Below are 22,967 nucleotides of genomic sequence, written 5' to 3' on the forward strand. Positions count from 1 at the left end.
ATTTAATTTCCATGACAGAAACATTTTATTATCTTGGATACTGTGTTCTCTGTTTCACTTGTCATGCATTTTGTGTAAATCTTGTTGAGTCAAAAAAAATCTCCTCATTAAAGAGCAAACTCAACATATCACCTTCAGACAACCAAAACAAATCGAGGTTCTTCAACAGAACAGTTTTTTCCCTCAGGTCAATGCACGCAAAGCAGCGAAAATGAAATTAATCCTCAGCAACACAGAGATCATGGAGAACGCATATATGTTGCTCTTCAGGGTACCAGTTCTTAACTGATAGGGACCTCTGTCCTCTCTTTAAGTTAAATGTTTTATAAGCTTCTGTGTTGTAACCTTTGAACAGTTTCAGGAGTTTCTGAGCTTTGGCTAAGACCAAATTTCCTGTTTTCATTGTTCTTTACAGATCTTCAGTAGTTTTTGTTTGTTTCTTTTGGCCTTTAAGAAAGAAACCCTTCATACGAGCTTCTACCGAGTGTGTCCATTGGATCTGTTTTTATTCCTCATGTTTCTGCTCCACAGGCCTGGCGAGGGCCAAATCTGTGCCCACTAAAACATACTCTAACGAGGTGGTAACGCTTTGGTATCGGCCTCCCGACGTGCTGCTGGGCTCCTCCGAGTACTCCACGCAGATAGACATGTGGTGAGTGGGTCTCACTCAACAGGGGTGATCACAACTGTTAGAAAACACTGTGCCGACTCCTGGCCACGCTCTCTTTATGAGGCAAATATAATCCTCAAGCAGAAGGAATTCATGTCAGGAATTTCTCATTCCTCTAGCTGCTTCAGCTATGTGCGTTTTAAGCACAGATGTTTGGAGCTTATTTCGTTTAATTGATGCTCTTATGTTGAGCAGCAGACAGGTGTCTTAATCTACAGTGAGGAGACTTTGATGTGGCACGGGACTGTTAATGAACATCAAGCTGCTAGGGAATTTAACTGGAAATGGTTTCTCTTAAACTTCAAAGTGCCCTGCTGTTGCTTTCTTACAAGAATCTCTGCCTCTTCCTTTGATATTTCACTCACTGGACAGATTGAAACCTGCCACTTTAAAGGGATAGTTCGGATTATTTGATGTGGGGTTGTATGAGGTATTAATCGATTGCCTTCAGTAGACGGTGGACAGAACGCCGACAGTTTGGAGAAGCTGAGAAAAGAACTAGCACGGATGCTAAGCAATTAGCCACTCAAGGGACAGTTCACCCCAAAATCAGCAAACCATATCTTCCCTCTACTTGATGGATAAAAAGCATTACAGGTAATGGGAAAATATGTATTTAAAATATGAATTTTGGGCTGAACTGTCCACCTGTCAGAGAACCTTTTCTGACAGGAAACCATCATTATACAAGCCAACTATCTGCTTCTCAAAATCAGCCAAACTCCATGGGCGAAATCAGTAATGTTACCTCACAGAACACAGGAGCCGCTGCCTCAGTCTGTTAGTTTGGTCTTTTGAAAGGTAAGTTCAGGGTAACCAAAGTCACACAATAACACAAACAAAGTTACTCAATAACAGTAAAAGTAAAAGATTGAGGCAGCAGCAGACGAGGCGACTCCCATGTTCTGCTTGGTGAAATGACTGATTTCACATATGGAGTTTGGTTGGTTTGGAGAAAGAGATATTTGGCTTATATAACGGTGGTTTCCCATCAGAACAGGCTGCCCGGCAAAGTAAAGTAAAAATAATATAAATATAGTGCGCACAAACTGATATTGAATTTCTTCGGTGGACCTTTTTTTTTTTAAGTGTTTAAAATACATTTTGGTGTTGACCCTGCCCACAGCAGTTTATTGCTCAACTTTTCTCATATCTGCCTCTCACAACGAGGGGGCACGCAGACCAGCATCTACTGTAGTAATAATACACTTAATAAGTACCTCATACCCCCACTTCAAATAATCCGAACTATCCTTTTAAACTTCAAAGTTTCTTATAGGAATTCCTCCCTCTTTCTTTGATATTTCACTCAGTGGACAGATTGAAACCAGACAGTTTAATGCACGATTCAGGGAGTTGAAGTTTACTGTTTGCATAAACACAGAGGACCTGTTGAGTTAATTTGGTGTTAAAGCTTCAGTCTGTGTCTTCTTCTCAGGGGTGTGGGCTGTATATTCTATGAGATGGCTGCCGGCAGGCCCCTGTTCCCAGGCTCCACAGTGGAGGACGAGCTGCACCTCATCTTCAGGCTGCTAGGTCAGTGCTGCCCCCTGCTGACAGGGACACGCTCAAACTTTTTCTTTTTTTAAATATGATCCTTTAATCGCATTAACCCTGGCATGTAGCCCCCGTGGCAGCGTGAAAAGCCCCTCCAGCTGCCGTGCTGAAGCCTGACTCTAACAGGGTCGATTGAATGTCCCTCCACAGGCACTCCCACAGAGGACAGCTGGCCTGGAATATCCTCTATCGACGAGTTCAAGTCCTACAAGTTCCCCAAGTACAAGGCCCAGCCCCTCATTAACCATGCACCCAGGTGAGACAGATAAACTTCTGCTTTTTCTTTTACTATATAAGGACTTTCTTTTTATATTTCATCAGATATGATGTAATGTAGCTTATCAAATGTTACATGCAGGTATTTGACATGTGAATATGATAATTATACACCTTTGCAGTTTCTTAACACTGCCCCCTCCCCTCTCTTGTTAGCCCTCTAATCATTGGAGATGGAAATGAGCAAATGTATCAGATCAGACCCAGGTATCAGAGCTGCTGCTGCTGCTGCATGTAGAGCTTTTTAGATTTTAGCGACGTTAGTATTATTGGTTTGTTTAGTTAGGAGTGTGTGCTCTGTGTCACTTCCTGTAAGGAAATCCTGTGGAATAGTTGACTCGGTTTCCTTCCTTACACTCGCCAGCATCTGTGCGTCACCCCCCCACCTCTACTGACCCCCTCCTCTCTCTCTTGCTCTCCCTCCGCCCCCCCTCAGGTTGGACACTGATGGCATCGACCTGCTGATGTCATTCCTAAAAGTGAGTCTCATTCTATCTGCCAGGCATGAATGTGATGTTAAAAGCGGTGTGACACATTTTGCAGCTATGTTAGGACTGTATTTTTGGCATCAAGGAGCGGCAACACATTCAGAAGCGATCACACAATCCTGACCCCATTTTTTATTTTTTTTTGGTGGTTGTTCTTTAATGACTTTGTTTCTTGTACTTCCCCCAAAATTCAGTACGAGTCGAAAAAGAGGATCTCTGCTGATGAAGCAATGAGACAGCCGTACTTCAGGAGCCTGGGGCCACGTGTGCACACACTGCCAGAGAGTGAGTAATGAAATGGCAACACAGTAATGCAGACTTGGCAGCTCCGCTAGGTACAACTTGAAGGATATTGCAGCGTACAGTGAGGATCAGTTACAGCCTCATAACAAAGACGCTATTCTCCTGGCAACATGTGATTTGTGTTGCACTGACTGACTCTTCATGTCTGGCAGACATATCCATATTCACACTGAAGGAGGTCCAGCTGCAGAGGGATCCCGGCTACCGGAACTCATCCTACCCTGAGTCAGGTGAGGAACAATGACAGAATTAAGACTAAAAGAACTGAGGAGGTTTTATCGATATCAATGCCATTATTGATTCAGTATCAATTCCTGATTGACTGCAGTCGAGCTGGCTGTAGCTACGCTCTGTCTGTCATCAAGTAAAATGGATGAAATGAGAGAATATTTGTACAGCATTCATTTTCATTTAGGTTTTCTTAGTCTTATAAGAAAGAATCTTCTCAGCCTGCCTGGTGTTAATGTCATTATAACAGGATATTTACACTCGATGACAGACAGACGCTGCTCAGTTGAGAAGCAGTGACATTCGTGAGTAGAGTGTCAAATACATGGCATTCCTGCAATTAAAATCCCTGTTGCACAGAAAGACGTTCCAGTGTATTGCTGGTCTCTCCACTCTGACTTGAAATTACCATTTTCTTGACATTACAGCGTACATGCATGAGTTTGACATCATTTTGCGAGGCACAGCTGTGAGGAAAACATGCCAGCATCGATGTAAGGATCAGGCGTATGATTCCCATGGGTCAAAAAATTTGGAACCGGTTCTGGTTCTCCATGGTTCTGTTCCCATCTCTACTTTTTACCACCAGAACCAGAGCTTTTCAAACTATGTGGTGCGCCTCTCCAGGGGGCCACAGGAGATTTTAAGGACGGGGTGTGGAGGGAGAGACGTGAAGCAAAGATACTGCATGAGATGAAAGGGACAGACTGTATGCTAGTGTTCTAAAAACAACAGGAAGTTAAGTATTGTATTTTGTCCCGTTCACTGCTGTGGTCAACAGCAGCAGCAGCAGCAGTATCTGTGACAAAGAGGAGGCAGTTAAGGCACTCAAACTGTATTACTGCAAATTTGCATCTTATTTTCCTTCTGAGTATTAACAAGTGATAGACCGATACATCTGTCTGTCAATTAATTGGGCTGACATTTTGAGAGAATTTGCATCAACTGATGCCTGCGCTCATGAAGCTGATAGACAAAAACTGTCTGCAGGCAGCCTCGACAGTTTGGCTGCTGTGAAATGATGATGACGCTCCCCCTGTGAGTTTTGTGAAGGTGGTGAAAAATCATGCATCCTGCTGTAAAAAGTTTACTTAAAGTTACCATCTTCTTTTCCAAATGTTGACATGTTTCTCCCGTTCTAGATAAAAGCAAACCTAATCAAAGATTATTACTGTCTACAGCATAACTTTGGTCTTGATATCAGCGTTATCTATCAGCCATTCTCTCAAAAACAACCCATATCTATCGATTATATTAACTCAGTGTGACTTTCACTTGAGGATTTAATCATCTCTGACGTCTGTCGTGAATAAACGGCAATGAAGACATCTGAAAACATCTGCACGCTGTAGCTGCAATTTATTATCACATCCACAGCTGGATGGGCCTTTTCTTATGTCTTCATTTCTGTCTTCTCATGGTCCAACGCCTGCCTTAGATATTTGGATGTGCGTGATGTGGTGCCCATAAATTTGCCTGGAAATAATAAAAATATATCTTAAGAATCATCATTTTATGTACATCTTCTGTATCAAAGTAATGGGTACACTAAAACTAAAACTAAAACCAGTTTCTGCTGATGGATGATTCAGCATTATGCAAATATGTGAACAAATAGACTAAAAACGGGTCTCAACTTGAAGCCTGTACTTCCTGTTTACAGCCCTGAAAGCATTGTCCAAAATTTACCCTGATCATCCCTCTATCTTGATGTTGTTTTGAACAGAATCATTTATACTTATTCTTTGTTTCCCTCCAGGCAACGGAAAGAGCAGAAGACAAAGCATGCTGTTTTAGATTCTCTGGACTGTAATTTTTTTTATTTGGGAAGGAACTCCGAGCTGTACAGTCTCGCCGATGGATCAGTAACCTGAGATGGATGTTGGCGTGGAGCAGCATCATCATCATCATCATCACTCCTCCCCCAAACTACTTGGGAAACTTGTGTCCACAGTGCGACCGACCGACCGACCCCCTTTTCCAGGTTTGGCCTGAGCCTGGCCCAAAAGAGACATTTATATACTGTACATCTATATTTATTGAGAAGAGAATTTGCTGCTAAATACAACTACTGTCTAGAATTCTAACTGGCTCAGTCACTTTAATGAGTACATGCAATGTGTATAGATTTTTAATTTTTTTTTTTTTTTTTTTTTGAAGTGGTGGTATTTTTAGTGATATTTTTGTCATTATTTCCATTTTCATACACACAAAACTCCACCTCAAAGCTCCTCAGTGTGTGTGTGTGTGTGTGTGTGCGCGCGCGGGTGTGTAAGGCACACAGAGGGATGTTTCTGTAGCAACTCAGAGGGGTTTGATTTTTCTGTCTCTGTTGCCACGGTGCCGCTCTCAGCTGCGCCCGTCATTTGTGACCAGTTACTCCGAAGGTTCTCGAGGCCAGCTTTGATAGAACTGATAATTTAATCCTAACACGACCGCTGCGCTGCCGAGCTCTGCGCTAAAAAGATCACATTCTTGTCAGATGCTGGCGTATCATTCCAGGATGCTGTGGTCTCTGTCGTGACCAATAAACAAATGCAGGGGAGGAAAAAGGCAACGTAGAATTATTATTATTGACAAGGGCATTACGGGATTAATTACGCCTCCTTAAAGGGATAGTTCGGAGTATTTGAAGTGGGTTTGTACGAGGCACTTGTTGATCGTCGGTGTATTACTTATAGCAGATGGAGGTCAACACACCCCCAGTTTGAAGAAGCGGAGAGAGGCACCAACACAGAAGCTAAGCATCCTGTGGACAGGATCAGCAGCAAAATGAATTTTAGCAACCTAAAAAAATAAATATCAGCTGCTTCACCTTGCCATCAGAAAGCCTTCTCCTTATGGTTGCTTTGGACAGAGCGTGATTTGGCTAATAGAACAGTGATTTTCCAGACTCTTGTGGCAAAAACAGAACCTCACAGAACACAGGAGCAGCTGGTTTACCGCTGCCTCGATCAGTTAGTTTGTGTTACTGCGTGGCCTCTAGTTTTCAAAGGTTAGTTCAGATTCATCAAAGTCACAAAACACATATTAATAGATTGAGGCAGCAGCTGTTGCAGGGACGGAGCTAGAAACAATTTCATGTGGTGGCAAGAGGGTGGCATGCAGAAACATTATATATGCCAATTTAATCAGAAACAATCAAACGTATAAATATTTGCTTGGAACCCAAGAACAGTTTTGAGGCACAGGTAAAACACTGAATAGAAATATCTAAAAGTAGCAGCAGAAATAAACGTTTTTTCACTGAACATGATGAGTTAATTTACGCTTTTTAATGTGCCGTTTTTTTAAAATTTATCGACATTAATGCTGTAAATATGACAGAATGGTAGATAAGATGTTGCATGTGCAGCTAGGGGAGCTGGGTGAAACTGAAACTGAGGAGTCAACTCTTGCTGCATTCACTTGCAATCAGACGTTTGAATTTCAGTCTTGTAAATTTGCAGCCAGCCACAACTGAGCTTTTTTTTTTTCCTTTCAAATTAGATTATCTAAGACTGAGGTGACAGGGCATCTTATAATGTTCCACCCCTCTAGATCCACTCCTGGGTAGTTGCACAACTTCTGTGTTCTGTGAGGTAAAATTACTGTTTTTCTTTAAGGAGTCAAGTTGCTCCTCTCTGATTCTCTAAACTGGATGTGCGCCGACCTTGATCTGCTGCAGGCGGTACACTTGACTATTGATAAGTACCTCAACAACAACCCCACTTCAAATAATCTGAACTATCCCTTTAAATCTTCCGAGTATTTACCTACAGTGAACAGCCTTCTCATCCTGACACCCGTCTGTTACAAAGAGGAGGTGCAGAAGTGAATTCCCAGTGTTGAAAGCTGCCTTTGTGCGTTACAGACGTGTTCTCCTTTCTGCCATTCCCATCTCCATCAACTGTAAAAAGAAAAAAAAAGGGTCCTTTTTTTCTGGATTGCCTCCATCATTGTGTTGCATGCCTGCTCTGTTGTATGAGGAAGCACACAGCCACTGAACTCCTAATTCAGGGAGCACTAGCTATAGTCCTGCCCCTCCTAGTGAATACGATACTGAGTCGCAGTCTATTTAACAGTGTTACAAGAGATGTTTTGTATGATATTCTATAACTTTATTTGTGGATAATTGTTATTGGTGTGGGATTTCGTTGCAGATGCCCTCCCATATTTGAGCTTTTTTTTTTTCCAGAGTAAAAATAAAATCTAAAGTTTAAACAGAAAATCATATGAACTGGTATTTTTTTCACTTGTCCTCTTTTACATGTAATATGTTTACTGTATTAAATCATAAAATGATCATAAGGTGAAATACTGGCTTCTCTGACAACGCTACAGCCAGCATGTTGACAAAAGTTTGTATTTTTGGAGCAGTGGGCTTTTGTTTTCAGGATAACGGGCTTAGCTTTACACTGAAAGACAACTGACCAGTGTACGACTTGTTATAGTCTATATATATATATAATGTGGTGTTCGGCTTACACTCCTGCAGGGTTCCTGCTGCCTACCTGAGCTTCCCGGAGGAGGAGAGGACGAGGAAAAACAACTCGTTTCAACAATAGATTGTATATTAAATAGGATTTTAACCTATTTAATATACGGTCTGTAGCTCCAACTCGCTATTTAAAACTCATTTTTGCAAATGTTACATATTGCTCCTTCATCGACTGTAAAATGTTCAAATTAAAGGAGAAATATGTAATATATGTACTGTAATAAATCAGAAAATGACTGTATGTCTTCAGAGATTAAGGAAACATGCTAAGGAGAAATACTGGCTTCTCCAACAGCAGCTACAGCTGCAGTGTCCTCTTTTAAAATGTCCAGATTGTCTGTTTCTGTTTGCCCATTTAACACTCATTAGCATTAAAAATTAATTCAGAATGAGTTTATGGCTGTTTGAGTCATGAAGAATCAGCGTGGGGAAAAAACTTCAAGTATAGAGCCAAAATCAAATAGGGAATCAACCTATTTAATATACGTCTATGACTCCATGTCACCATTTTGTACTAATTTTTGAATGCTAGGACGTCACAGATGACTCCTTTAAGGCACTGTGTTCAAGCATTCAATGCTTTGTTTATTGAAAATGACAAAAAGACAATCTTCACAATACAAAATTATACAGAATACAAACTGTATACCAAGTCCAGTATAAAAAAAAAAGAACATTACAAGTGTTACAAAGGTTTTTCATTGATTTGAAATCTCGTCTTCATTAAAAGATTTTTTGGGGAAAAAAAGGCAACAAGGCACAGCCGGTACTATCTGAGAAGCATAGTGCATACAATACATACAATACCACACAAGTGAAACAACCAGTTTCACACTGTGATCAACATTTAAAGGAAAAAAAAAAAGATTTTTTTTTTTAAACAGGATTAAAACAAAGCTCTCTGCGCAGAGTGAGTGGCTAGCTAGTCTTTTGCAGCTAGCTACACGTCACTACTGTCCATCGCGGACAGGGTCATGTGGAAATGTGCTGTACTTTAACCACAAAGAGCCAGACGTCTCACAGACATCGTGGTGTATGGCTTTAACCAAGTGCTTTCAACCACTGGAATCTGAAGCAACGCAAGTGCAAAAAAAAGTGAGGTCACATACTGTCTCGTAGGACTTTTCTGAAGCAAAATTTTAACAAGACGGACTAGAGATCGAAGCTGCTGCTGCAGATGATGACGATGATGATGAGAAACTTTCAACAAGAGATGGATGAAGATGGAGGTTTTTTTCACAGACCCCTGGATCAGGATTTGTGGGTGGTGGGGGACAGGAGCAGAGAGGAGGGTGTTCCTTCCAGGTTTGGCAGGGGGACAGGCATGTGTCCGTTGATTAGGCTGGGGAACTGTGGAGGAAGAGAAAGGGGCCGAGAGTTAGCGAGGAGGGGACGGAGGCTCTATGAAAGCTGCTTTCCGGTGAGGAACTGCAGCATTGTCACTGCTCTGGTTTCCTGTTTTCTTATTCATTGTGCCTCTTCCTTTTCGTCGCTGTCCCCTCTACCTCCACTACAGAAGGAGAAGTCAACATTATTTGTGCACAGAGGATCCGGTTTGGTGTGTGTTTGCCTGTGCCTGTGGAGGGGGTGTGGTGTATAGATGTGTGTGTTTCACAAATGAGGAGCAGCTCTCAAACCAGTCCACCCTGTTCAAACCGGCTCCCCTGGGCTCAAACAGGAAGTATTCACAGGATTTCCTCTCCCTCTCACAAGCGCTGAAACAGGACACCTCTGCTGGACCTGCTTACTGAGTCTTGACTAGTTTCACAACCGCTGCTGTCTGCTGTTTAGCAGACCTCTAAAGCACTTTGTTTTTAAGTTTTATATATCCTTTTGTTTGGTAAATACCTGCATGAAAATGCAAAATTTAGAAGGTGAAGTCCACTTTTGCTTTTGACTGGCAATGTTGTTGCACAGCGCAGTCATATTGTGTACGAGGAACAAATGATTCCATTGAAGTGAGGCTGTAAAAACTGGAGCCAATCTTTTTACTACCTGTTGTAAATGTTTGGAAATTAATTCATCTTAATCTCTCCAAAAGATTTCCAGTCTTTACTTACCTGATTTTATTGAAGCACATTTCTGCCAGTTAAAGAAAAAAAAAATATATACACCCATGGCAAGTCATAATTATGAGATGAAAAGCCACAATTATAAGATAAACAGTCAAAAAAATCTGAGTTAAAGACTTTTATCTTAGAATTATAAGTCAACCCAAATTAAAAAAAAAAATTGGGATGTTGTCTAAAGTAAACAGAATGCAACAATTTGCACATTTTTATCGACCTATATTAAGTAGAATATAGTACAAGACATTTAATGTTTTTTGTAACTATACATTCATTCTGAATTTTTTGCGTGCAACAGGGAACAGGGGAAGGTTGACCACAGTGTTACATCACTCTCTCTTTTAACACCAAGTTTGGAAACTGACGACACCAACTGTTGAAGTTTTCTTTCTCACTCTCACTTGACTTCAGTTGCTCAACAGTCGGGGGTCTCTGTTGTCATACTTTGCGCCTCATAATGCGCCATAATGCACAGGTGTCTGCAGGCAGGTCAGTCTAGCACCTGAACTCTTATTTAAGAGTCACACTCTTTTAACTCGTGCAGAATCTGTCTCTGCGTCTTCTTGCTGAAATAATTAGAGATGTTACTGAAAAAAAGCTGCATCTGGATGGCAGCATATGTTGCTCTGAAACCTGTATGTAGCTTTCATCATTAATGGAGTCTTCACAGGACTTTTGAGGACGCCCTTTTAATAACCAATCATGATACTGTCACCTGTTACCAATTAACCTGTTTACCTGTTTGAGCATTACACAGCTTTCCCAGTCTTTTGTCGCCCCTGCTCCAACTTTTTTGAAACATGCTACAGGCATCAAATTCAGAATGAACGTATGTTTGCAAAAAACAATAAAGTTTATCGTTTTGAACATCTTGTCTTTTGCATTGTGTTTAATTGAATACAAGTTGAAAATGATTTTGAAGTCACTACATTCTGTTTTTATTTATGTTTTAAACAAGGTCACAACTTTTTTTGAATTGGGGTTATGTGAGAAAAAGTAAAAATTATAAAATTAAAAGAAAAAATTACGAGGTAAGTCAAAATTATGACTAATTTCCACCTTAATTTTGACTTTTACCTCAGTTTTGGTGTTTTACCTCATACTTATGACTTTCTGATTCATAATTTTAACTTTAAACTATGAATTTTGATCTCATAACGATGCCGTTTTTCTCATTTACTGGCAGAAATGGACTTCCATACGATTTTAACAACTGCTGGGAAGAACGGGGCTTTTGTAGCGGTGCTCATTTCACCTGCACAGCTTCACAACTTCCTGCTTGGCTTTCAAACAAACACTGCCAGTAAACAATAATCCTTTGAGCACCACCTTCTGTTCTCCTCTTGCGCTATTTTTGTCTCTTTCTTTTCCTCAACTCGTCTGCACCTGTGTGTTTTTCTTACCTGGAAGAGGGAGCTGTGGCCCTGCAGCCGGGCGGGGCTGAGCGGGGCGACGGGGCTCAAGCTGCTCCAGAAGTGGATGCCTGACAACAGCGGACTGTGAGCCAGCAGCAAAGCAGAGGGAGTCTGTGAGGAGAAGGGAGGGGGGGGGGGCACAGACCGAGAGAGGCTTTGTGTAAATAAGAGCAACGGGTGAAGACAACATTTTTTTAAAATAAAAACACGGGTTGGAGAGTATCGCTCAGAGGGCTTCGGTAATGCGAAACATGCTGAAATGGTAAATGGACGTGTATTGGCGTTTGGAAAAACAAACTGACGGAGCAGGAAGGAAGTCTGTGGTTTCTCCCCCAGAATACAGGGGTGACGTGGGGAGGAGAGGAGGAGGAGGGGGAGGAGGAGGAGGAGGTGGACAGTGCGGGTTGTTGTTGATTGGGGAGGGGGGAGAAACGGGGAAGGAGAGGGGGGTCCTCTAGCAGTTGGAACGCCAACTTGAGAAAAAACATATGAAATCAATTTCTGCCTCTCTCCCCTGGTCTTCTCTCCCCCTCCCCCTCCTCCCCCCGACTCTCCCCTGTGTCACCTCAGAGAAGTGAGCCAGTGTTGCGGAGGGACCCAGCCCTGCTCCCATTATTAATGGAATTATTGGAGCATATGGCATCACTTAGGGCCTCTTCCCCCCTCTCATCGGTCGGACTCGCAGAAGATTTCTGTAAATCGCTTGTTTTCCTCTGATCTCACTTTTTTGCGCCCTTATAAACGGACAGTGTGAGCGCAGCATTAATGCCTTTCTCAGCGTGTGGATCCGCCTCTGATGTGGCACGGCGATTCTGCTTTGCAACAACTCCAATGTAAACACATTATCAACTGAAATAGATGATTAAATACCAGTTGATGCTTATAGCAGAGCTTCTGGGGTTATGGCAAAGATCAAAACAAACCAGAATGTCATGGCTCGATGAATTTGGCCCTAAATTTATGGCAGAAAACACTCTAAAAATTGTACTGTAAAACTTACTTAAATTTACTCTAGCTGTACCAAGTTTTTTTTTTTTTTTTTTTTACATTTAAAGCTTTTGCTGAAGTTTTTGAATGAAGCTACGAAGTCTGTTGTCATGTTTTATGACATCATCTTGAACAAAATCCTAAATAAAGTGAATTATTGGATTAAAAAAAATCAACTTTCTTTAATGAATATAACTCATCAGTTTCATCAGCATACGTTCTCCAAATCCAATTTGACTTTTGATTTTAAAGTAATGATTTTATTTTATTTTAACATTTTTGACAGCTTTGCCTTTGTTAAACTTTCAAGTCTCGATTTGTGAAGATCAGCAGATCATTGGTTTTATGTCTTGACAACTGTCTTTACTTTCTTCTTCAGACACACGCCAGACACCACAAGTAGGCACGAGTGGTTGGAGAGAAAAAAAATACTGGTAGAACTGCAGATTCTGCCTTTGACTTCAGTTATTGAAACAGAAAGCTTATTTCGATCAATTTTCAATCTAATATTGAGATTGTTGCTGTTAGATGGCTGCTGCACCGCCCCGTAAATACAGCCACAGTTGGTGTGCGGCGTTTTATTTTATTCACAGCAGTGAAAATGCTGCTTTAGAAAGGTTAAATACCAAAAAATATGGGTTCAAGCAGAATATTTCGTGGGACAGAAATGTTGTGAATTTTGGAAATGATTACATCCATCTTTTTTCAATAAGTTCAGATTTTTAGACTCAACAACACTGTGGAGTTATTCAAAATGTCTGGATCACACAAGTCGGAAACAATCCTATGCAGCCAAAACCAGAATCTAATTCTGCAAATAGAATAACACTAATAAGGCTGGGTACTGGTGCTTGATACCTTTAAGGCACCAACCAAAATAACCCAGTACCAAGTAGTGAAGAAACTTCCTCTGTGAAACAATACCTGCATTTGGTCATTTTGTACCCAGAACTATTTGTATGGTTTTGCTTGCAGCTAATCGCAGCAAACATTCCTATACTTGATGCAACGTGTGACTGGCTAAGCTGCTGCAGTCACCTATACATGCATTCTGTGGTGAGGTGAAGTCAAGCGCGGTGTATTTGACAGAGTTTCAATTCAGCGAGCCGAGATTCCACCGAAACGTTCAAAAGTTACGGCTGTACCCTGCATGCCTTTACTGTCTGATGAAGACTAATGCATGAAATGCGGGAGGATTATTTCAGGATAAAACTGGTAATATGAGTAACATGGTAAAGCTCCTCATCAAGCATTAAAACTTGCACTGCTTGTACTGAATTAGTTACTCTATTGGTATTGCTTTAAGGGTACTGGTATTGTATTGTATTATTATATTAATGTTGCCTAATCTTTATCTGCAACTGTGCAGAAATACTGGGTTTAAGCAGAATGAACAGGCACGTAAAAACACTTAAAGAAAAGCTGCACAGCATTCAAATGTTGATTTAGAATTTAAATGTCAATGTTAAAAACAAAGCTTCAAACTACACGGTGCAGCCGTAGGATTTACCACACTTTACATGAGCAAATTTACATTTTACAAGCACTTTTGTTTCTCAAACTTTATCTTGAGTATAGACATATTTTTACAAGGCCTGTTATTTGCAACACATAAACATTCTGGAGGTAATTTTGGCTTTTAACCCACAAAACAGTTTACTGAAACAATTTGAAAGGTTCAAAACCAAACCAAACACAGACAATGACTCATTAGTCTAAATTTGCATTTTGTTCAAAACGATGTAAAATTCCTTTATGGCATGAAAGAGCCTCTGGAGTAAAATCATAACAATTTACCTTTTTTTCATACCTTTTCTCTGTCTGCTTCTTGAGGAAATTTTGGCTCAAGTGACTACTGAAATAAATATAGCGGTAGTCTTTCCACCAACACATGCCAGCCTGTGTCAGATGTCTCTCACTGCTTTAGGGACACTGACATCATACTCTGGACAGATCCCATCATCATCTCCCTGTGGCCGGCCAGGCCACCACACAGAGGGGATGGAAACAGATAGCATCACAGAATTATTCCCTTTCTTTCTGAGATTTGATTATTATTGGGCTTCAGCTCTGGCTGCCACACAGTGACGTGATCTCTGAGTCCTACCTTAAATTATTGAGAACAGAAATAAGAGAACTTGTAAAAATGTGTCAAAGCCAAGGGCAGAGTTGAGGTGTGTCAACATGCCTCAACCGGATAGAGGAGCAGGTTTTACAGCAGCCTCAGGAGTGTGCAGAATAATCAGAAATAAACAGTGTTTATTTTATTTGAGCACACATTTGGTAAAATACTTGGGAAAACCTTAAATGGGTCACCAAATGGGTCCGCCAAAGTGCGAAAAGTCAGAATCCAGAGCAGGGATACTCAACTTCCTTTGCTCAAGAGCCACTTTTGCAAAATGACAGAAGGTCAGGAGCCACTTCAACACTAATCATAATTTATTTATTTATTTATTTTTCAGATAAAATAAGTGAAGTTTCCTTGCGATGCGATCAGGCTGGAACACTTCACAGAAGCTGGCATGTTCTGTTTTGATATTAGCAATTGTCATTTGGTAAATTAGGCACAAAGATTTAAGATTGGTATGAGGTGACAAACTTAAAAAAATTCAAATTAATCTGTCAATTTTTCACTTAATTGCCTGTTTTCATTTTCTTTCCCTGTTTACCGTCTTCACTCAGTTTGCCAAATCACAAATTTGGCTGCAGCAGCCTCGTGCAGAAATCAAGTGTCGCTATGGGCAGATGTTATTTCGGACAGCGGGAAGGGCCCCCCTTTCTACAGTGTCAATCAATTACTTTTAATTGAAAATGAGATGGTCAGAGGGCCACCTGGCATCCTACTAGGGGCCAGATTTGGCCTGTGGCTTTAAACCACCTGAATAATTCGTCTCTAAAAATGGTAGAAACCCATTTGAAACACAAGTCATTGTCTGTACTGGTTGTGATTAAGGTTGGGCATCAAGAGCTCATTCCAAATAAGAAAAGACTCAAATATTCCATTATGAAATTTTAATTTAGATTCTGCTTATCGATTCCTACACAAACTTCACTCACGCAAGTTTAAAATTAAACAGTGTTCTGCAAACGCCTACCGCATATCGACCTGGCTGTCTGTCTGCGCCTGTAGACAGTTGAATGTGTGTGAGTTGAATGCACATCTTCCTAACAGATTTGTCTGATTAAATCAAGAGTCTAACATAGTTAACATACTCAGCTGTTGGTAAGTCGCTGGCAGGTGAGCAGAACAAATTGTGTGAGGCTTTTAACAATTATCCCAATTTACCTCTACAAGGACGGGATACTCTCTATTGCTACATTAAAGTACCTTAAGTAAACACCAAAATATTGAAGAAACCAGAAAAGAGACAACTGTCATTACAGTTATCTAAGCTAACGTTAGCTTAGCATTTCTGCTGGTAACGTTTATCTTCTGTCAAAGAATTTGAATCGAGAACTGTTGAGAACCAAAATCAATAAGCAGAATCTGAATTGTTGATATCCAAACAATACCCAACCCTCGTTGTGCTGCTGATAGGAAATCACAGTTGTGCATCATCTCACCTGTGCAGTGAAGAAGGCCGGAGTGAGGGAACCAGACGGCAGTGCTGGACTGTTGAGGGCAATGGAGCCGATGTCGCTCCCTGCAGCGAGCAGCAGGGACGGGGCGGAGATCTCCAGAGCTTTGGGCTTTTTGCTTTTTGGTGGGAGTCCATCTCCTTGGTTACTACTACTACTAGTGGAGCTACTCCTGCCACTGCCGCTGCTGCTGCTCCTCTTCTCAGGAGGCTGCAGGGCTCGCTCCCTGTGCCCAGAGGAGAGGTTGAGGGGCTGAGCGCTCTGGTCAGAGTCCTCCTCCTCCTCCTCCTTGACTGCGGGGCTCCAGCTGTGGCCGGGCTGGGAGGGCTGGGTGTGCGGAGAGGACGGGGAGTGGAGTTTGGATAGCCGGGGGGTGACGTAGGACTCGGGCTTGGCGGAAGGAGGTGAGCTCCTTTCGCTGGCGTTGGTGCCAAAGCGGATGACGGAGCGCGGCTCCTCCTGGCGCTCCCGCAGGGCGCGCAGCAGCTCAGGCTGGTTCTGCAGGGAGCTGATGCTGAAGGAGGAGTAGAGACCTGAGCGGAGGTAGTCGTTCCGACACTGCTGCGCCCCCAGGGCTGCCAGGGTCCTCCTCTGGGCCTCCTCTTCCCCTTCTTCCTCCTCCTCCTCCTCTACCTCCAGCTCAGAGGCCTCTCCCTCCTGGAGGGGAAACCTGCCAGAAGCCAGGCCCATCTCCACGGCCTGGGGGTCCATCTTCAGGATCTCAGGGAAGGATACAAACTTATAGACAAACTTCTGGCCAATCACCTTCTTGATGATGTTCTGTAAAACAAACAAATGCCATTAAACATAGAGATTTATACAGTATGTGTTTTTGCTCTCTTTTTCACTTCTTTCTGTGTTTTTTATATTACTGCAAAGTTTCAAACACAAATCCATTCTCTTGATCTTCATCTGTCATTCATTACAGAAAATGACTCACAGTGAACGTGATCGCATTTGTTGTTTCAGGTTTTACAGCAGTCGACAGTATTCAAAATAGGAACTATTTTGCATTCAAAAAAGGAATGTTGAAAATAAAATGTGGTGTACTTGAACTTACATTTTTATTGAACTTATTATAGTATACTTATTTTAGTAATTATGCATGACTGATTAGGAGGCTTGTGTCCACATCCCCTTTGCTGAGCACCAATGTCTTTTGTCAATTGTTCTCAATGAGGAGACGGCATCTGCAGCAGCATGCAGCTGTCCAGAGAAAGACTCTGCACCCCATGTCTTTTCTCTGAGCACTTCACCTTTTCTGTGCGGCCACTTCGAGCGCTGAAAACCTCTGAACTGTTCAGAGAGGCACTGATGTCTTAATTGAACTGTCATCGCTGTTGGCATTTTTCAGGCAACCAATCATATATTAGCTTGAGACTTGTCACCTTGTTAACCGAGAACGTGAAGGAGAACCTTGTTCTTTCCATGTCAAACATAAAATATCATACCAGAGACAGAAAAGCCCATTTGTGGGGGCAGATCAGTCCAGCACTGAATATTGCTGATGAATGTGTTTTATCACCATACTTGTAAATGTGTTGTTTGCCGCGTAGTCAGCTCTCTTTTAGTGTAGCATTAAGTTAAGTTAGCTTTGTTGCTAATGTCAATCAGACTGTCAAAACCGTGCACAGTGTTCTCTTCTCTCGCCGCACTACGATTCATCCCCAGCGCTCCCCTGCACCCTGCCAGCAACTTTCTCCTAGAAAAAAATGGAAGCTATGTGGACATGGACCCTGGGGGAAGTATTTGCCAAACACTGAGTTAGTCAACTGTAAGAAAATTAATCACCAACTACTTTAATAATCAATTGTTTCAGTCATTTTTCAAGCACAAATAACAAACATCTGCTGGTTCCAGCTTCTTAAATGTGAGGATTTTCTGCTTTGCTTTGTCATTTATGATAGTAAATGAAGAGTCTTGAGATTAATTGTGAAAATAATAAGCAGATTAATCATTAATAAGAATAATTGTTAGTTCCAGCCCTATATTAACCTAGAGAATAATAAAAGGACGCATGTCGATTATCACGGGGATGATGACAAATGCCAAACTGAAACAACTGTGAGTTAGAGTGCTGCATCATGGGCAGATCTCTACTGTGCGTTTGATGAGAAAGAGGAAGTGGAAGTGTCTATCGGGGGAGATTGTGGGTTTAAATAGAAGAACAACTCAAAATCTGTCATAGTAATACTCCCACTCCTTTCAGTAACATGACCAGTTTTGGACTCTTACACGGAGGCAGCTCCTGTAAATTAACCACGATTAATTTAATTCACCTTGTCGTAGTAGTAGCGCAGGGCTCTGCTCAGCTTGTCGTAGTTCATGTTGGTCTTGTTCTTGCGCAGCCCCCACAGCTTGGCCACTTCCTCTGACTTCAGCAGCTTGAACTCTCCGTCCGTGGACGTCCAGCATATCAGGTGCTTGTGACTTTGGTCCAGCAGCAGCTGCAGCAGGAACTGCCACAGGGTGATGGCGCTGTCCATACCTGCAGAGAGACACGATCAAAGATCAGACGCCGGAAAGATTTTCAAAGTTATTTTTAAAATCATCACATGATTTCTATCGAAGGTCTTCCTGCTGTGGACAGAGGCGTCACCTGACACACAGAAAAAGCACAAAAACTACCTACTGCTGCACTACCTGCCAGATGCTACTACGGCAGAATAAGCACAAAACTCAAACCTCAAATGGAGACAAGCTGGGTATCTCTTTACACTCTACTGAGCTCATCACTTTCTATATTTTCCATCTGTGTAAACTCACTGTTAATTTAAAAAAAAAAAAAGCATACATTGTGCATTTAAAGAGACCGAGCTACGTTTCATCTTAATTAAATGCCTGATTTCTGTCTTGCCGGCGTACTTTACCGCATACAGACTAAATTGGGTTACTGTCTGAGGAGGGAACGGCCTGTTTGAGCCCTAACATGTGGTGTAAGGGAGACTAGACCGGTGATGAATAGAACAGTGTGTGTTCGAGAGTGTAGTGTAATGTAGCAGCGGCAGCAGAAGAGAAAAAAAACATATAAGGAGGAACAACAGCTCAAGCCAGAAATATGCTGCGGTTCAACCTGGCCCTCTCTCCACAGGAAGTATGACGGGCCCAGGGTGGGTTATTCCTTTAATAGAGGAATGTGCAGCCTCCAAGCTCCTGTCTGCCTGCTCGGGCTCATATATTAATACTGTGGGGAGGGGGCTGCTTCTGTCACCACACAGACTAACACCAGAATGGTGCTGAAAGGATTAATTGATTAGTCGAAGGATGGATAATAAATTGGCAAAATTTTACGAGCTTAAATGCCAAAACGTTGCCGTTTCCAGCATCTCAAATGTGAGAATTTCCTTCTCAGTTTTTTTTGTCATTGTATCTTGAATACGTGTGAGTTTCAGACTTTTAAATTCAAAGACATCACCTGGAGCTCTGAGAAACTTTAACTACTTCCTGATATTTTAGAGGTAGATTTTTTTAAGAGATTAATCAATGATAAAAAAAATTGTTGACAGGGCTCAATTTCAAACTGGTACTGACTGTAATGAATCTCTAATACCAAGTATCAAAAACTGTCAGGTACCAAAATACCTTATCAGGTTCGTAGTTGATTTGTAGTCTTACCATTTTAAATTAGAGTTTGCCCAATTTTAGACTTTTTTTCTCCGGTTGCTTGTGTGAGAAGTTTGGCTTCTTTTGCTAAATTTTTTTTTTTTTTTTAGAAAGTGCAGTAAGCAACTCTGGAGATAGATAGTTGATTGTTGCCAATTCAAGTGGGCGCAGTGAGGAAAAACAGGGCACCGACCTCTGGGAATCTATGGGAGAGCCTGACAACAGCTAACCAAAGTTTAACATAAGTCGGACACATGAGAAATTCATCTGAATGTCCGACAGCCTTTTGAAAGCAGATTGGTCCTCGTTACCCCCTGTGTACTACCCGATGACCAACACCCGACAAAAACAAACATTTGGCCAAACTCTTAGCCGAGTCCTGCGGCTCAAAAAACTGGGTCAGAAACTGGCTCATATCCTACAGTGTATGCCCAGCTTTACTGATCTGTGATGGCCAAAGTCTCTTGACACGGGCTACAAAATGAATTACATTATCCCTCGAGGTTATTATGGAACGTTTGCCCAATGACACCAAAAGTAAAAAATGTATTTAGTAAGGAATTGCTCAGGTGAGGTTTCGGCACTAGAAAAGACCAACTTGATACTTCACACAGCTCCTAATATGGATGGATCTGACTGTGTCCTCATTCTTTTCGGTCTTATCTGATGTGGGGACTGATTAGTGACTGATGCTAAAAGACAATAACAGACCGGCCTCTCAAACACTACATATCTCTGTCCAGAGAGGGGAGAGACAGAGGAGACAGAGGGAGGGCTGAACTCATTTCCGACACTCGCTATCCCCTGAGTTTTCTATCTGCCATGTGAAACTACAAACCTGTCAAAGTCAGGACTTCCTCCTATTCTACTTCCAAGGACAAATGGCGAGGAGAGGGGATCCCACAGCAGGGGAGCATTTCCCCAGTCCTGCCACACTTCCCTCGAAAATCCCAAAGGGAGAGGGTCAAAAGATCGGATCATTGTCCCCTTTCCACAGCTCCACCCTTTAACCCGCTCTGAACCCAGACTTCGGTGTGGTTTTTTAAACACTTTGAAGCAAAAGCAAAGCTTGCCAATACAGAGCCGCCGAGCAGAGAGGGCTGCAATTAGGCCAGTGAGACTTATAAACATTCACCTTTGCGAGATGCTGCAAATAGCACAGACTAGGAACTTTAAAGGTGCAGTTCAGCTCAAAATCAGAAGTGTATATCTTCCTCTTACCTGTAGTGCTATTTATCCATCTAGATTGTTTTGGTGTGAGTCGCAGAGGTTTGAAAATATCAGCTGTAGAGATGTCTGCCTTCTAATGGAACCAGATGGCGTCCAGCGTGTGGTGCTCAATGCGCAAAGTCTCTTTCCAGAAGTCATGACCCAGCTACTCAAGAACCACGAATGGACGAGAGGCTTGTGGCTAGAACTGTGATAATTAGTCAACTAATCAATTAGTTGATTGAAAAAGAATTAGTTGCCACTGAGCTAGCTAACACGCTGATGTGGTTGGCAGGTGTTGTTCTCTTAATAAATATAGTTTATACATGAAACTGTTCCCAACGAAGTCTGTGGATTATCTTGAGTAACCAAAACATTACTGTCGAGTTTTTCAAGTTTTCTTTTTTGTTGCTTTGAGCACCACAATGTGAGTGACGTCTATTTGTATTATATGAGAAATAAGGCGGACATCTCTAAGGCCGATATCTCCAAAACCATCTAGATGGATAAAAGGCAGTTCAGGTAAGAGGAAAAAAATTGTATTTTTGATTTTGTGGTTCCTTTAAATATCCAGTATCGGTTGGACCCTATCTGGAACGACAAGGGAAGAAATACAGTTGGCCAGTTTGATTACTGTAATTTATAGTGATCCTGTAGTTTGATTATTGTCTATGAAATGTAGAAATTACAAAATAGTCAGGAGATTCCTTGTGACAATCTGTGGTGCATCTACGGTGGGTTCTTGATATGAAATAGTTTGGGATTCCCTCTCATAAAGTACAAGAAAGTGATAATGACATCACTGCTGATACCTTACATGGATATCGGAGCTAAAAGCCAACCACACAAAGATAAAATCACACACACTATCCCTACAATGATAACTACGGTCGCTGTGGGCACCGCCGGGATGCTATCAGTCTTTCTAGGAATATTACAGGAGCATTGTGGTGGTTTTGGTCGGGGATCAGGAGCCCTGCTGTTGGATGCTCGGACCGAGAAGTCTCGCTGCGCGCACAAAGCCATCCAGTGTGTTGGCTGAACGGAAACTCCTAATGAGATTAGATGGTGTGTGCAGACATTACTTAGCCATGACTAAATCTGCTCTCTTCCTGTTCGCAGACGGTGGAAAATTCAACAGGGGCCCATAAGAAAAGCATCTCTAAACAGCGGCCCCAAGACTCTTTGAGCCTGTTTGTTTAATGCTCGCCTTTTGTTTGTCTCTGTTCTTCTTCTTTCAGTTGTATCCGGGAATTAAAAAAGTTGCGGTGGCTGTTGCGCACAGAGGTCTGGATCACTTTTCTGCCCCACTGACTCATTTTCAAGATGTGGCTCGGACCGGAAGACGGCACAATTATGTCCGAGTCTAAATCTGTAACTTTTCTGACTTAAAACTCAAAAATAAACTCGATCCAAAGAGTTTAACACAAGGCAGAAACTTCACGGCAAGGACAATCATGTAAAGTGTGAATACGGTCGCTAATACTAGCTATTAATCGTGCATTATTTCACCAATGAGCCGACAAAGCTCTGCTCATAGAAAAGATGTGAGTGTATTTCACTTACCTGCAGTCTGTGTCTTGGTCTTTTCCGTCCGTGAAACTTTACGGTGCAGCTTGTGTGATTCCTTGTTTTTCCATGCTTACTTCTGGTCTACACAGTTGTGCTGGACTGAAATAGGATCCTGGGCTTTTTCTCTTTCTGAGCAGGAAGTTGGAGCAGGCAGACACAGAGCCGGCTGACTTCCTCTCCCCGACGATTCCCCAGGCAGTTTGCCGTCTGTGTAAACACACTTTTCCTCCCCTCCTCTCCTCCTCTGCCTGCCTGCTGCTGACGGCCAGCAGTAGGCCTTACTCTACTGTGTGTCGGCTGCACACATGGTGATACAGAAACTCCTACAGACCATAAACTGACATCATCAGTCCGCAGCAGCGGCAGCGGCAGCAGCGGCAGCCTACTGTGAGGCTTTCAGGTACGCCTCGGTACTTTCAGTCACAGACCAAAAGTCACGTGGTTTCGAGGTCTGATCATATTTCGGTTTTTATGATCGGTGTGTTTGATGCTTCACACAAGGAAGTGAATTTGATTAAATAAGCGTAAGGG

The 22,967-nt window shown here is 42.1% G+C and overlaps 2 protein-coding genes across 3 annotated transcripts in view; one reads left to right on the forward strand and one right to left on the reverse strand.

Annotated features, from left to right (window-relative positions):
- Window positions 1-5,609, forward strand: part of LOC146316881 (cyclin-dependent kinase 17-like) — a 44,841-nt gene extending 39,232 nt beyond the window's left edge. The window contains exons 11-18 of one of the 2 annotated variants that reach the window (XM_084733343.1): window positions 532-652; window positions 2,109-2,206; window positions 2,378-2,483; window positions 2,660-2,710; window positions 2,940-2,982; window positions 3,186-3,276; window positions 3,447-3,524; window positions 5,282-5,609. In XM_084733343.1, coding sequence (XP_084589469.1) covers window positions 532-652; window positions 2,109-2,206; window positions 2,378-2,483; window positions 2,660-2,710; window positions 2,940-2,982; window positions 3,186-3,276; window positions 3,447-3,524; window positions 5,282-5,319 — 626 coding nt within the window. In that variant the 3' untranslated portion in view covers window positions 5,320-5,609. The remainder of the gene's footprint in view (window positions 1-531; window positions 653-2,108; window positions 2,207-2,377; window positions 2,484-2,659; window positions 2,711-2,939; window positions 2,983-3,185; window positions 3,277-3,446; window positions 3,525-5,281) is intronic. The other variant, XM_084733342.1, reaches the window with a different exon arrangement.
- Window positions 5,610-8,566: 2,957 nt separating this feature from the next.
- On the reverse strand, window positions 8,567-22,805 carry LOC146316882 (ETS domain-containing protein Elk-3-like). Its single transcript, XM_084733332.1, has 5 exons — window positions 22,431-22,805; window positions 18,332-18,540; window positions 16,038-16,832; window positions 11,475-11,597; window positions 8,567-9,352 (listed from the first exon to the last, which is right to left on the reverse strand). Exons 2-5 carry the CDS (start codon window positions 18,536-18,538, stop codon window positions 9,254-9,256), a joined length of 1,224 nt encoding a protein of 407 aa, XP_084589458.1. The 5' UTR covers window positions 18,539-18,540; window positions 22,431-22,805; the 3' UTR covers window positions 8,567-9,253.
- Window positions 22,806-22,967: the final 162 nt, after the last annotated feature.

This window comes from Lutjanus erythropterus, chromosome 13, assembly GCF_056507025.1.
Source record: "Lutjanus erythropterus isolate fLutEry1 chromosome 13, fLutEry1.hap2, whole genome shotgun sequence".
Classification (NCBI taxonomy): domain Eukaryota; kingdom Metazoa; phylum Chordata; class Actinopteri; order Lutjaniformes; family Lutjanidae; genus Lutjanus; species Lutjanus erythropterus.